General features: G+C 35.9%; 1 protein-coding gene across 8 annotated transcripts in view; it reads left to right on the top strand.

The window, feature by feature from the left end:
• TTC6 (tetratricopeptide repeat domain 6) overlaps positions 1 to 15,311 on the top strand; it is a 102,351-nt gene that overhangs the window by 41,807 nt on the left and 45,233 nt on the right. For 5 of the 8 annotated variants that reach the window (XM_039351797.1, XM_039351798.1, XM_039351795.1 and 2 more), the window contains 4 exons: positions 1,120 to 1,170; positions 6,444 to 6,937; positions 9,999 to 10,482; positions 13,948 to 14,077. In XM_039351797.1, coding sequence (XP_039207731.1) covers positions 1,120 to 1,170; positions 6,444 to 6,937; positions 9,999 to 10,482; positions 13,948 to 14,077 — 1,159 coding nt within the window. Of the gene's footprint in view, positions 1 to 1,119; positions 1,171 to 6,443; positions 6,938 to 9,998; positions 10,483 to 10,636; positions 13,846 to 13,947; positions 14,078 to 15,311 lie in introns of those variants that run through there. The other 3 variants (XM_039351799.1, XM_039351803.1, XM_039351802.1) reach the window with 3 other exon arrangements.

Below are 15,311 nucleotides of genomic sequence, written 5' to 3'. Positions count from 1 at the left end.
ACCTAGCCAGTTACTGATATTAAGAATAACTTAATTCATACTATTGCTTTGTTTCTGCATGTGCCTTACTGTTACTGTAGCTAGAGCTGTTATCAGTCTTTTGAACTATGGGTTGGTGCAATGCACAGAGAAGCACCTGTCGGAGACAAGAGGAAGCTTTACCTGAGGACCTTTTAGCTTTTGTGATCAGTTCTGGTGACTTGACCAGCTGCCCTTGATGGCCTCATGACTCCCTCAGGGTTTGCTTTGCAAATATTTTTTTAGGTCAGCCTGAGCTGGTTGGTTCCAGCCTGCTCTATAACAATGTACTATATTGTTGCATAGCTCCCCCTAGTGATGAGAGGTTGTCTCTCAACTCCTGAGTAAAACCAGGCAACCTATAGGCTTTGCAGCTTCTTGTATGTTCGCATCTTGTTGGACACATGAGGACCGCAAAATGTTCATCTGAAGGCACAAACATCCATGAGCAAAGATGTTGTCATTAGCAAGCTTGTACAGTTGTTATAACTGAGGGTACAAGTAGAATTAGTTTGGTGTAATAGGGATGGTACGCAACCACATATTTCAAACTCTTCCTGTGTGTTGTCATATGTAAACTACGTTGTATAATACAATATCTAATAATGGGACAATATCCAACTTTTATCTGCTACAAATCAAGCTATCCATATTCAGTCTTGGATTTTTAATATATTTATTTTTGATGTGCAAGTATTTTAAAAAAATAACTCATTCCAGAAGGGTGTACCTCTTCTTTTATGGGAGGATACTATTAGTAAGGAAAAAAAGTGCTAAATTGTCCTATCTTTTACAGCATTTGTTTCTTGAAGGATAGTTAGGTTGATGTGGACTAGTGAGTCCTTTTGGGCAACCAATTGTGGAAATACGTCATCTGAAAAAGTATATTCTTTGCTTTCTTCCATCAACATTTTTTAACTTGAATAATAAATATTAACACCAATTTTCCTGATTTAAATAATTGTCATTAACCAAGCTCATCATAAAATTCATACAGATTGCACACAGGATCAGAATCTAAAACTATTTTTCAGGTAAGAACTATACTAGGCTTTTAAAAATCTTATTAATGTAAAAATATCAATTTTGTTTTTATTGTAGAATATTAGTGCAAATGGAAGATGTGGCTCCTTTCCAGAACTTGCTCCAAAGGTATCATAATTTTAAAATTAGAAATATATTTCATGATATGATTTTATCTGTACTTTATTATATACTCTTAGTAGAAAACTATACTAAAAATTAATTGCAGCATTGTGAACAAGAGTGATCATACTTAAATATGATTTCCGTTTCTGTGACTGTACATATTGGAAAGTTGATTTGTTAAAAGATATGATTACTTAGTAGTTATATTCAGAGAAGAAAACCCTGACCAACATAAGAATTATCAGAAATTTACATACTATTCCCAATCATGAGATGATATTGATGTAGCTATGATGTTTAAAGTTGAAACATAATGCTCACAGAATAAAAGTGAATCAAGAGAATAATTACACTTATTTATTTATTTATTTATTTATGAGACTTATATACCGCTTTTAAGTGCAAGCACTCTCTAAGCGGTGTACACCAGTAAGCAATGTATGTATATATTTACATTGCCCCCAACAATCTGGGTCCTCATTTTACCTACCTCGGAAGGATGGAAGGCTGAGTCAACCTTGAGCCGGTGAGATCTGAACCGCTGACCTGCTGAACACAGTCAGCTAAAGTGGCCTGCAGTACTGCACTCTAACTGCTGCACCACCTCAGCTCACTTAACAGATTATTCAGAAGGAGGCAGTTTATTTTCCCCAATCAAGGGTAGTAGTATAACTTCTATTTATTGTTGTTTCAGGACAGATTCCAAGGCCATATGCTTTGTTTTAAAACTCTTTGTTTCTTCTGAGTATTCCATTCAGGCAAGACTAAATGGTGGATGATTTCTTACCTCTATGTCTGATGGTATCAGAAGGCAGATCTATAGGATAGGGAAGCTTCTCCTCTTAGATAATGAGTTTCCAGTGTAAAATACCTTCCAAGCAGAAGGAGACGGGACAGAATAACAGAATAACAGAGCTGGAAGGGACCTTGGATGTCTTCTAGTCCAACCCCCTGTTCAAGTAGGAGACCCTATACCAGTTCAGACAAATGACTGTCCAGTCTCTTTTTAAAAGCCTCCAGTGATGGAGCACCCACAACTTCTGAAGGCAAGCCATTCCACTGATTAATTGTTCTCACTGTCTGGAAATTTCTCCTTAGTTCCAGGTTGCTTCTCTCCTTGATTACTTTCCATCCATTGTTTATTTTATTTTCTTCTGATGCGTTGGAAAATAGATTGACCTCTTCTTTGTGGCAGCCTCTCAAATACTGGAATGCTGCTATCATGTCGCCCCTAGTCCTTTTTTTCACTAGACTAGATAAACCCAATTCCTGCAACCATTCTTCATATGTTTTAACCTCCAGCCCCCTAATCATCTTTGTTGTTCTTTTCTGCAGTTTCTAGAGTCTCAACATCTTTTTTATAATATGGTGACCAAAACTGAATGCAGTATTCCAGGTGTGGTTTTACCAAGTGGTACTAATACTTCATGTGATCTTGATTCTATCCCTCTTAATACAGCCTAGGATTGCATTGGCTTTTTTTGGCAGCTGCAACACCTTGCTGGCTCATATTTAAGTGATTGTCCACTAGATCTCCAAGAGCCCTCTCGCAGTTACTGCTATTGAGCAAAGTTTCACCTAATCTGTACCTGTACACTTGGTTTTTCTTATCTAGGCACAAAACTTTACTTTTCTCTACATTGAATTTCATTTTGTTAGATAGGACCCAGTGTTCATGTTTGTTGAAATCCCTCTGAATCTTAAGTATATATTCTGAGGTGTTGGCTATTCCTGCCAGCTTGGTGTCATCTGCAAATTAGATGTGTTCCCCTTCTATCCCCTCATCTAAATCAGAACCTTGGAGTACCCAGTTGCTTACCTCTCTCCATATAGATTTAATTCCGTTAAGGACTACATATTGAGTGCTGTTTGTCAGTCAGTTACAAATCCATCTGGTGTAATGCTGTCTAACCTTCATTTTTCTAGCTTACCAAGAAGTAGGTTGTGGTTTATTTTGTCATATGCCTTACTGAAATCCAAGTATATTATGTCTTCAGCATTTTGCTCATCCACTAACTTGGCTACTTTGTCAAGGAATGAAATAAGATTTGTTTGACATGATCTGTTTTTGACAAACACGTGCTGGCTTCTGGTTATAACTTTGCTTGCTTCTAGGTATTTGGAGTTCTGTTGTTTGATTATTTTTCCAGGGTCTCCCCAGGTATTAATGTCAAGCTGATTGGTCTGTAGTTTCCTGGATCTGTTCTTTTTCCTTTTTTGAAGATGGGAACCACATCAGCTCTTTTCCAGTCCTCTGGTAGTTCCCTGCTACTTCAGGATCTTTGAAAGATATAGTTCAATGGTACTGTGATCTGCCAGCTCCTTCAGAACTATGGGATGTAATCCATCAGGTCCTGGTGATTTGAACTCATCTAGAGTGGACAGGTGTTCTCTTACCATTTTCTTGCCTATTTTAATTTGAATTCCTAGTCTGTCTTTTACAGTTCGGTCATTGGTAGGTTGGGCTATTTTTTCTTTTTGTGGGAAGACAGATGCAAAGAAAGAATTAAAACAGTTCTACTTTCTCCCTGCTGCCTGTCATTTCCTTGCCATGTTCTTCCATTAGTGAACCCATTGTTTCTTTGACTTTTTTCTTGTTTTTGATATGTTTTATATGGAACATTGTTTTCTGCTTGTGCTTTCATAGAGAAACATGTTCCATGTAAGAGAAATTAAGAAACACCTGCCTCTAAGCCATATTTTCACAACAGTATCCTGAGGGAAAGCAAGGTGGGGGGGAGCTTTCCCTCGGTCTGCTATATTCTAAAAGTGGGAGTTTTCAAACCATATTTGGCTGGAGGTTCCTTAGGCCAAGGGGCATTCCCCGTTCTTCTCTAGAAAGTCCCTTGCCCTTTGAATCAGATTTTCTTTGCCTCTTTTGCCAGTGAGTGTCTACTGTTCTGGGTAATTCTGATTCTAGTCATTCCTTAGTTTAAAAATTCATAGCAATGGATAACACATATAGTATTTTCTGGGCTATGTGGTAAATATATTGAACCGTGCACTAAATAACCAAATAAAATGTAAATTTAAATAAAATTCAAATGTCAGTAGGAATATTTTATGAATAAATATTCACACTATCAGAGCACTCTGCTACATGCTTGTATCGCTATTATATAAATTTACCTTTCTCTAAAAGGCTATATTCTTTTTGCAGTTTTACTTTAGTCTTCCAGTTTTCAATTCATCTATTTTGCTTAGTTTGGTCAGCAACTAATAGATTCTATTTTTATAAAGCATTATATTGTAAAATGTACACAATTACATTATACATTATATTATTTCAGTACAATAGTATTTGTACTAATGATTATTAACTTGGGAGACTTCAACCTGCCATCCTTGGGTTCAGCTTTGGAATGGCCCAGGAATCCATGACTAGCATGGGGCATGGGCCTATCCCAGATGATCATGGACCCATCTTGATCACACATTCAACATGATTTTCTTGTAGGAGCAATGGCAACATGATCTGATGGTGGATTTAACATTATCTCCTGTCATGGTCAGATCATGCCCTGGGGTCTATAAGAATCTCTTATAACAATCACCTCTGCAGGGAGGCTAGACCCATTTGAGCAATCCACCCCTGGTGATTGAAGGAACTGAATGGGTCCCAGAGGGAACTGGTGGACATCCCAAGGGTTTTGCTGCATAGTCCTGCATGGTCCAGGGGAATGACCTGGAATCAAAGGACAGCCAAGGCTTTGGACAGGATCGCATCTGAGTGACTTCGATTGCATAATGTCAAGGGAGATTCTCAACAGCCAGGTCATGGTTGTCTCAAAGGTGCTTTTTTCCAAAAGGCAACTGGATTTTCTTGAATGCATGTAGTTTCAAGACTCAAGTCTTTGATATACTTAGTTCCAGATGGGGTGGTATACCCCAGGCAGACCTGCTGCACAACTTGAACAGTAGGTGGCATTTGCGGCTAGGAGAGCCTTTGCACAGTTTCAGGTTGTGCATCAGATGTGACTTTTCCTGGAGTTCCTGTGCTCAGTTGTTCAAGCTGTGGTCATCTCACCCTTGGACTACCACAATGTGCTCTACATGGAGCTACTCTTGTATGCTACCCTTGAGCATTCAGAAACTTTAACTGGTGCAGAGTTGGCAGGCACACTCTTTGGGACCCCTAGAGTGGCCCATGTTACACCACTGTTCCAAGAGCTGCACTGGCTGCTTCTGGGTGCAATTCAAGGTGTTCATTATTACCTTCCTTTCTGTACTATGATAATAGATTTCGCTGAATTATTACCTTTAATTAATCTCTTAGTAATTACATCTCATGAGCATGTAATTTTTTTTATTTAGGCTGTGTAAAATCAGAATTGCTTTTTATTAAAAATTATAATTATTCTCTATATATTATTTGATAACTATTTTGTGTTATAGGATAAAGATATTACATATGTAAGTAGTCCACTATAGAAGAGTGACTCCTCTAGTAAATATGTATGTCGGATTTCTAAGTCTTATTCAGTTCATATGACATTAGTATGTATAATACCACAATAATTTTCTATGAAGCTTATTACCAAAATAATAGACTATCTGAAATAAAAATATGAAAATAGATGCATATTTTGAAACTCCATATCCAATTATACTAACCAGAACATGAGTAGCATTTCCATCTTATTTAGTTTATGGTTATTTTCTTTATAAAAATTCTTTGGAAGTAATTTGTAGCAATTCTGAATTCATACCAGAACAATTTTTGGTCTGTGGTATAGTATATATTTTCACAATGTATAACATTAAGAAATAACTCATTCCTGACCCAGCTCAGCCTGCAAGGAATTTCTGTAGTAAATTTATGTAGATGAAACATTTAAAAATGAGACCCACCAAATGGATGAGACTATAATTTCCGCAATTCTCAAGTAATTCAGGAATGTGAATTTTCCCAGGAATTTTCTCTAGCATAATCTAAATTTGATAGCGATAAATTGTTGGAGATGTTTTATAATTTTATTCTGTATATTGTCATATGTTTCATCTCATACAGCATCATTATTTTATCAATATTTATTGAGTTGTGTTTGTTGACGATTAAGGCCTTTTGGTTTGGACACAGATGTTTTCACTGAAGGCAAATGTATACTACAACTAGGTATACTATGCTACTATCACAATACTCAGATCCAATAGTTTGGCCAGCTGTAATATTCACATAGAACTTTGGTTAAAGGGTACTTGTTGATTTAAATTGCATTACATATCAATATGTTTTCCAAAATGATGCCCATAAATTAAAACTTATTTTCTTGCAGGAACATTTGCTTAAAAGGCCAAATAGTGCACCGGAATTGTCCTCATACAGAGACAAAACACTTATAAAGATTTCTGCAAATTTCAAAACTGTAATGGAAGAGCTTGATATCATGAGCAAACATGTTCCTTTAACAAAACCTAAAGCTGCAGTACCAGAAGCTGAAACTTCTCCAGAAAAGGATAGACGAAGTCCTACTGCTAATCTTTCTCAAATTTGTTTTAGCCCTTCAAAACCGTTAGATACAGAGAAAGTTTCTGAAACAATTATGGGAAATACACTAAGACTCCCAAAAGGAAATCTGTTTGAAGTAGAGCCTGCTGAAGGTTTCCTAGATCAGACTGCTCTTGCTGATAAATCTCGAAAAGCTGGAATTAAGTACATCATTTTCCCAAAGAAAAAAAGAAAATTGAAGAAAATGGGAAAAAGTATCACTCCCAGAGTATTGGATAGTATATTTCAAAAATTAAATGAACCTCCGAAGGTTCTTAAAAGGTTGTATGTTTAATAACAATTTTATTCTGTATTTACTTTAGACAGTTTGACAGAACAGATTTAAATCACAGATCTGTTGGTTATAAGATGTTTCGATTGAGAAAGATGTATGAAGGCTCTCTATATGAAAATAATTACTACTGATAGTATTTCTGGGCTGGAGCAAGGTAGTATTAATTGCTAGGGAGCTGCAAACTCCTTTTATTCCCCCAAAAGTTACCAAGATCCAGACCCTCAGCTTTGTCAATCTTGATGTACAAGGTTTGGAACCAATGTGAAGGGTGATAGTCAAAACAAAGCTGACAGTGAAACCAGCAGAAAAAAAAACATTTTCTTAAAGCTATTTGTAAAGACACCTTTCTGTTGCAGAAAGAGACAGCCTTTGGCTTTATGGTCAAATAATCCTCATTTCATAAGCACCAGTATTGCAACAGCAAATATATTCTTCCTATTGGTATAAACCTTGCTTTATTTTGCCACAGTGAAGGAACTAAATACTTAAAAGCATTGCTAGATTTGTCATAATTTTTTTTTACAAGCGACCATTTGAAAATGCTAAACTACGTATAGACATCTCATATTCCTCCAGGTCTCCTTAGTATGTTTCGGGCAGTTGCTCATTTCTTTGAGTGATCAGTCAGATTCTCCATTGTTTGCAGAGGATATTCAGATCTCTGCTTGTGCCATGGTCAGCCCTGAGAAAAATAACCCAGTATAATTTCAAAAGACCTGAGTACTTGATTACAAATAGGGGAAAAGAAAAGAAAAAGTGTTCCCAATTATGGCTCAAGCAATTTCTGATTTCTCTTCATGTTAGTCACCTCCAACTCTGCTGCTACAAGTCTTGCTATTTATACTACCAATTATTACTGGCTTCTCTTGAGGTATGACAATTGATCTTGCCAGAGAAAATTCATGGCGGATTCTCATTAAACAATCATTTTAATCATTGGAATAGTAGAAAACTATGATTTTCTTTTGGGCCATTTCAAGATCGATAAATTTATATTTGGTCATCTCATATTCAATCTGCCACATATCATGCTTTAGATCAGGGGTGTCAAACTGCCGGTCTGCGGGCCGGATGCATCATAGCAAAACCGTGCCCATCCCATTGCCGGCAATGGAAAAAAAGTCGTGATATGTCATGACACATCACGTGATGTTGCAAGTTTGATACCCCTGCTTTAGATTAACTTCAGAGCAGGTGGGGTTTTTTTTTTACTATCTTAGGACTGTTTCTCTCATGCAGAACATTTCTTTGAAGTGGATCTCACATTAGTTCTAGACTGGCATGTCCCTTTTCTCAAAATTCTTTCCATCAGGTTGCATTTACTGAAGCAATTTGTCAAGGACTACATTTCAATTCAACTAACTTAAAAATCATGTGATTTTTAATAAGTCCAGCAGTAGTTGAAGAATAATATATTGATATCCATCTAAGAAAAAATATAGGGGATTCTGTTTAAAAAAATTAATATGAACTTGTCAAAGGCCTTCTCAACATAGAATTAAATTAATTCTGTGAAGTGTTAATTCTTTTGTGTATTTGTTAGCAGATTAAGTGTATATTATCTGAAGCTTGTCTAAATTGTGGAAAGCCACATTGAGATGAGTGAATAATATCTGCAAAAAAGACTGTAATCTTTTAGCTAAATAGCCCTCAAATTTTGGTAACTACATTAATGATTAATTGCACATTGACTGGCATCTTTTGGAAGAGACTTATTATCCCATTTGGTAGAGGACAAAAGATAAGCAGTTCAGTTTGTTTTTCAATGAGAAGCAGCATGATTTGCACAGGTATTAGATATAATTCTTAATACAACTGACATCAGCAAACAGAGTCATGGTGTTGTCCATTGCTCTGAATTGCCCTGCTGGATTATACTGTACTTGACTCATACTTGGACTAAGGCTAGGATTCAGGACTTTCTTTTGTATTCAACAACAGGAATAAAATGTTTCTAAAAATGTGAGCTGCATAACTATACTTTTATCTCTTCTTCCTCCTGTCCAAGATTCCGTTGCCCTCCATATTTCAAGCAGAAGGCATACCAAAAGCATACTTGGGGGCAACAGCCAGGCACTGGTACCACCAACAGACTCAGCACAGCAGAGCTCTAGATATTAACCTCAAAACTCCAAGTAGCACCTTTGATCTTAATAGTTCCCCATATAAGCCACTCAGGGCTCAGTTCTATGGTGTGGGACTCTTCCATAATGTAGTGATTTTACTTTCTGTAAATAATTATTCATTGTTACTATATGTAAAATTCTCAGCTAAACCCACACCAAGCCATTTTATAGGTCCTAGAAATCTCCAGAGTTATATCGATACGTTTCTTTCTTTCAAGAAGAAAGGGGATTGAAAACACACCTCCAGAAGACTGCCAGCTTCTTTTTGAGGAACTTTGCAATCCCTAAGATGATGCCCTCAGTCTTTTTGGGTCTTTATTGTCCAAACAATTTTTTGAACCACTTTCATTTTAAATTTCTTCAGAATTCATTTCCATTCTTCCCCTCTTGCAGAAAGGGATTAGCTCATAACCATAGATGCGTAGAATGGATAACATATATCTATACTATATCTTCATACTTTTTCTTCTTTTTATATCCATGCACAGATGTTGGCCTCTCCACATCTCTGGGAATTTTCTTTAAATGTATGGTACATATTGTTTTTCCTTTTCCTCCAGGATATCATTTCCCTTCGCACATAGCTTTATCTTGCCAGCTGGCTTTTAACAGCTTATTTCATCACTGACTGATCTGGCTACATAGTACAAGTCTTCTATTCCAACAGTCTCATGAGCTCTGAATAAGACTGTCTCTCCTTATTTCCTTTCAGTTTATTCAGCCTGTATAATGATAGATACTACCAGCGGTGCACATTCTTAAATGCTGCTGCAATTCTGTAAATTTCAGGTGCTTGCACATTATAAATTCATAAATAACAAGCTATTAAATGTTGCAGTTTATAACATTTCAAATTTATTTCAGTAATCTTCTGTCATTACCTCAATTACACATTGATCATAATTTTGCTTCTCCTTTTTAGGTCTGTGTCTCTGACTTTCCAGAAACTTAAGATGCATAATAAATACTCTATTAAAATATCTCGAGCAATTCAACTTTATAGAAGCCCTAGCCTCCCTTGTTTGTTAGACTTTGAAACATTTGCCAAAAAACAGGGTAAAAGATCTGAAGATTCTGATTATCTGTGGACCAGGCTATTGTGGAATAAATGGTTTGAGGAGCTGTTTGTTCCCATTAACAAAACTGCTGAAGATAAACAGAAGTTAGGCAAACATCTTTTGGAACAGAAAATAGAGGATGCTGTAAAAGAAAAAGAATTACCAAACTATGTGAATCCTTTTCTATTTGATGGCAAAAAAGAAGAACTTGCACAGTGTGAGCATGAGATTGAGAGAATAACCCAAGAGATAAATACAGGATGTGCTACAGCATTTAACTATTGTCGTCGTGGAGCAATATACAGAAAGATTGGAAAAATGCAGTCAGCTTTGGATGACTTAGAAAAAGTTTGTTTAAAGCAAATACTTTGCTTACTTCTTATAAATTTTACTTAACTTATTGTATAGCTAAAGATTTCCAAGAGTGCCTTAAAAAAAGTCTTTCTTTCTCTTCCTCTTCCTTCTGGTATTAACTTTTCAAAAGAAAATGTTCCAGTTTTTAACATTGTCTATTTTTGTATTCTAAACTGTTTAGCAGATAATGTTATAGTGTTTCCACATGTATTTGCTTTCATGTGCACATAGGTATATATGTGTACATATACAATCATTGATAATGTTCAGGTCATAAAGGGAGGTTGACAAAAGACATAAGCAAGAAAATACAAATCTAGAGCTCTGAAAAGGTGTTTCCCTTTAAGATTTTCTGGTTTTTTGCAGATTTTGTCATTGAACAGTATCAGAGCATATTGGCTCACATGCACATATTAAAAAAATTGTTATCTAGGGGAAAATATGAAGCTTTGGCTTGTTGCATTTATTTCACAGTATCATTCAACATGTGATATACCAGTGTGAAACAGCAATCATCCCTCCTTCAATCATTTAAAAATAAAAAGTTAATGAGGGGCAATTATACAAATACTTAATTAAACAGGAGTTATTTGGACAATTCTGAACTATGTCAGCCTAGTAAGTTTGACTTATAGTGGCTACTCATATAGAATCTGGACGTATGTTATGTCTCACTCAAATTTCTGAAAACTTCCATTAAAAAAAATCATTGATGCTTAATTGCCTGATAAATGCTACAAAACAATTTCTAAAGCTTTGTGGCTTTATCAATCCATAGTCAGAGACGTAGTCTTAAATAATTTGAGACAACAGATCTTTCCAAGAAGGTATCTTCTCAAAAATACTCCAAGAGTATAGTATAAAACCATCATATACGTCACCTCCTGTCGGCCTCACCAGGTAGACCAGACAGGAAAAACAACCAGACAAGCTGCCATCTTCTTTACAGTTTAAGAAACTAGGAATGGTCCTTTCTGAGCTTCTTACCTCACCTACTGTTCAGCTGCTGACCATGGTATCTCTTATCTGTTTCCTAGGCAGCATTTTTTTGTCCCTCTCCCAAGATCTTTCCTACATATCATGACACCTCTACCCTTCCCTCTCAACATCTAAATAATCTGCAGGCCTTTCTCATCTTGTCTAAAGTTAATTTTTACAATTCCATATCAGAGGAGCATAACAAGAAAAAAAGTGTTGCTCATAACAATGATGCTCATCTCAAGTTTGCCAAAAAGTACCAAGATGATGATGATGCAGACTTTTGGGGGAATGTTATATGCACAGATGAGTCAAAAGTGATTTTTTTTTAAAGCTACATCAGTGTTACTGCATTTGGCAAAAACTAAATACTGTGCTCTACAGTAAGAACTTCATACCAGTTCATAAGCATGAATGCAGTAAAGTAATGGTTTGAGGATTCCTCAGCTGCCTCAGGACTTGGACAAGTTGCTATCATGAAGGAAAAAGGAATACTGCTGTGTATTAGTGAATTTTCCAAAAATAACGATTTAACTGTTTTTTTAATGACCACATCAAAGTCCAGAGAATGTCAGGGAAACAGTGATAGGATCTGAAATGACCAGTTTGTTCTAGGAAATCTTCATATGTTACTGAATTAAAGCAGTTTGCCATGGATGGATGGGCCAGAATTTCTACACAGCAGTGTGTGAGGCTAATTACTAAATACAGGTAGGAATTTGGTTGCAGTTACTCCAACTACAAAAGATTCAGTCATTTACTGAATCTAAGGGGATGATCATGTTTCACATTGCTACATCACACTTTGGTTTAACAATCTAGACTTTCTTTATAGATCAGTGAGTCTCAGATGAAGCTTTTATAACATTCAATGGCAAACATACAAAACATTCAGACAATCCAAAAGGGACTAATAATTTTTCATAGAATGGTCATATAATTATTTTATTATAAATGATAAAAGTATTTAATTCAATAAATATGACTATAACCAGCAGAGTAGAACAGGATGAAAATAATTCCTTTAGAAACACAACAGTAAGCTGAATAGTTGACGTCGGTAAGTAATGCAAAAAACAATTATTAATGAATGGGTATTGCTGCTGCCACATGTGATGGAGCTGGCAAGTACAGAATTTGTATACCGCACTTGCAATATTTTTATTGCAAGTTTGGTCTGTGAGACAACTTTTGAAATAATAGTCCAAATGAAGCTGAGATGGATAGCCTACACTATGTTGATGAAGGGTCATAGCCACTTACTGAGATTATCTTGTAAGAAATAAGGCTGCTAATAATATATATTTCAATTGGCCTTGAACATACTTAAAATTAATTACCAAAACACAGTCAGGCCATATGTTAGAAGACACAAGTTACATTTTCTGTAGGAATATGCCTTACATTTGATAAACTGATAGTATTTTCTGTGTGGCAGATACAGTGTATAATTATTTACCACAACTATCTCCATATTCTTTTGTCTTCTCTGGGGCTGTAAGACTAATTCTTCCAGAATCTTTCTCAATTCTGTGATTATGGCCTCATGCATTGTGTTAGCAACTATAACAGAGATAATCTCTTTAATGATTTTCAGGTTTTCAGGAACCAGTTCTAGTGGCATTTTGGCTACTCCATCTGCAGTGCTCCAAACAAGTACCTTTTCAGCTTCTACCAGATTTCAGTAGGACACACAGGCTAATAGCAAGTGAAGCTGGGCAATACAGGGGTTTCTCTGATCCAAAATCCAGCTGCAAACATTGTTTGAAAGGAGGATACAGTACGGAAGATTGTGGTCATGGAATGTCTCACAGACTCTGGGAAATCAGGCAGAAGAGGGAACAAAAGAGATACTTCAGCCCAGGGAAGCATGAGAAAGACACTCGGAGCAACCTCCTCCTAATTACACTAAGTATAAGTTAGGTGGGAGAATTACTTTCACAGGAGTTGACCAGCCTTGCATGACTTTACATTAACCTTGAGAACCTCTATCTCTATGTTTTCCTGCTCAGGTAGTTTAAACCTAGAATAATTAGCTTGAAGTTACTTGGAATCTCTTTCTCCTGCTTCTCTCCTTCCCTGGGTTGTGATACCACTTTTGCAACAATCCTGTTTCTTGTTCTACTTTCCCAGGGTATGTTAGACACTCCATCATAGTTGCCTGTAAACTGGTAGAGATGTTTGAAGAAAGCGCCTATATTAAGAATATTTGCATTGAAGCCTGTGCCAGGGAATTTATGTCATGAAATAAATGTGTGGTAATTTGTATGAGAAAAGTTAATGAGCAATTAGATGAAGAAATACAAAAGACACCATATGATAAGAATACAAACGCAAACTGATTTTTCCCTCTGTGGAACTAATAATATTTCTCATCAGGTCAGTATTTAAAATATTTTCTTCTACAATGCTGAAGTGTAGAAATAGTACAGAAATAAAATACCGTAATCATTCTGATTAATTATGTCATTATCTTTGTAGGCAATACATTTGGAACCATTACTGGCTAATGCTCATTGGCACAGACACTTAATATTTATTTACCAAAACAAAATTCTTCCAGCACTAGAAGATTTGAATTTTGTAATTAAATACAACATAAGCTATACAGGTAAGTGTCTTTGAAATACGGTCATAAGAACCAAATATGCGGCATGTAATGTGATATTGACTTTATATAACGTATATCATACTGTATATAATTACTGAGTTAGACTATTATTTAAAACTTTGGCTAGTCAAATATTTGTAAATTATTTTCTCGGTGTCATCATGATAACAGTGATAATTTAGATCATGGGTTTCCAACCTTTCGGCTTGCCTGGGCTGCATTGAATGAAGAATTGTCTTGGGCTGCATATAAAATATATAATGTAGTTAATGCATATAAATAACAAACTTCCTTTATTTTATAATATTTCTTATTATATCTTGTGGGGCCACATTATTAGCTGTCCAGAGATGCATGTGGCTTGCAGGCTGTGGGTAGGTCATGCCTGATTTAGATAGTATAATAATCCCAGATCATTGGGAAGAGGGATAGCCAGACAGGCAGAAACTTTATTTTGGTTTTTGGTAGAACAAATAAAGCAAAGTTTTCCTCTAACATCAGTGACTGTTGGCAACCATTTGTGGGTGAAGCCTGCACATAATGTAGCAGACCTTTGCTACTTTTAGAGAGATAATTTTATTTTGGTTGCCAAACAAATAATGTAAATAAAATTATCAAAGTGCTCTAGAAATTTAGATAAAAAAGAGGTAATCAACTGGTGGCGAATGTCCCTATAGAACTGACAGTACAAAGAATATGGGCTATGGTTTCAATAGTACTCATGTCACGGGGCAGTATCAAGTTTCATAAGGGGTTTTCCTGTATTTCTCTTCCAAAACAACTTATGTCTGGCTAAAGATAAGGCTCTCCTGATTTGTGATGTGATATGATACAAACATGAAGCTGGTTTAAGGGCTAAAATTTGGTTATTTACAATTATATTTTGAGAAAAAGCAGCAATTACTGTTTGGCCTTCTATATCTAACATCCTTTGTTTTAATATAGATCTAGTTTGACCTGGCTCTAAAATTAAGATAGCATTTCTGCAAAAGCCATAATGGCTTAGTTTTTTGGATAGCTATTTTCCAAGAAGATTTGAAGTTGTCTGCCAATATTTGAAGAACAGTCCACTAGGATTGTGGTGCAGTTTTAGCCAGTAGGTAAACATATTTATCCAGAGATTAGATTCTGGTTTACTGAACCCTGCTTCCTGGTGAAGTGCTGCATTTGAAGAAGAGTGGGTGACTTTGAAGATGCTTTTCAAAATTTTTGTTTGAATTCTGAGTTAATTATG

The sequence above is a fragment of the Crotalus tigris genome, unplaced genomic scaffold (assembly GCF_016545835.1).
Source record: "Crotalus tigris isolate CLP2741 ecotype Arizona unplaced genomic scaffold, ASM1654583v1 scf7180000018371.15429387391:27106975, whole genome shotgun sequence".
Taxonomy (NCBI): domain Eukaryota; kingdom Metazoa; phylum Chordata; class Lepidosauria; order Squamata; family Viperidae; genus Crotalus; species Crotalus tigris.
Note: the sequence above shows the minus strand (reverse complement) of the source record. Positions and strands in the feature narration are given on the sequence as shown.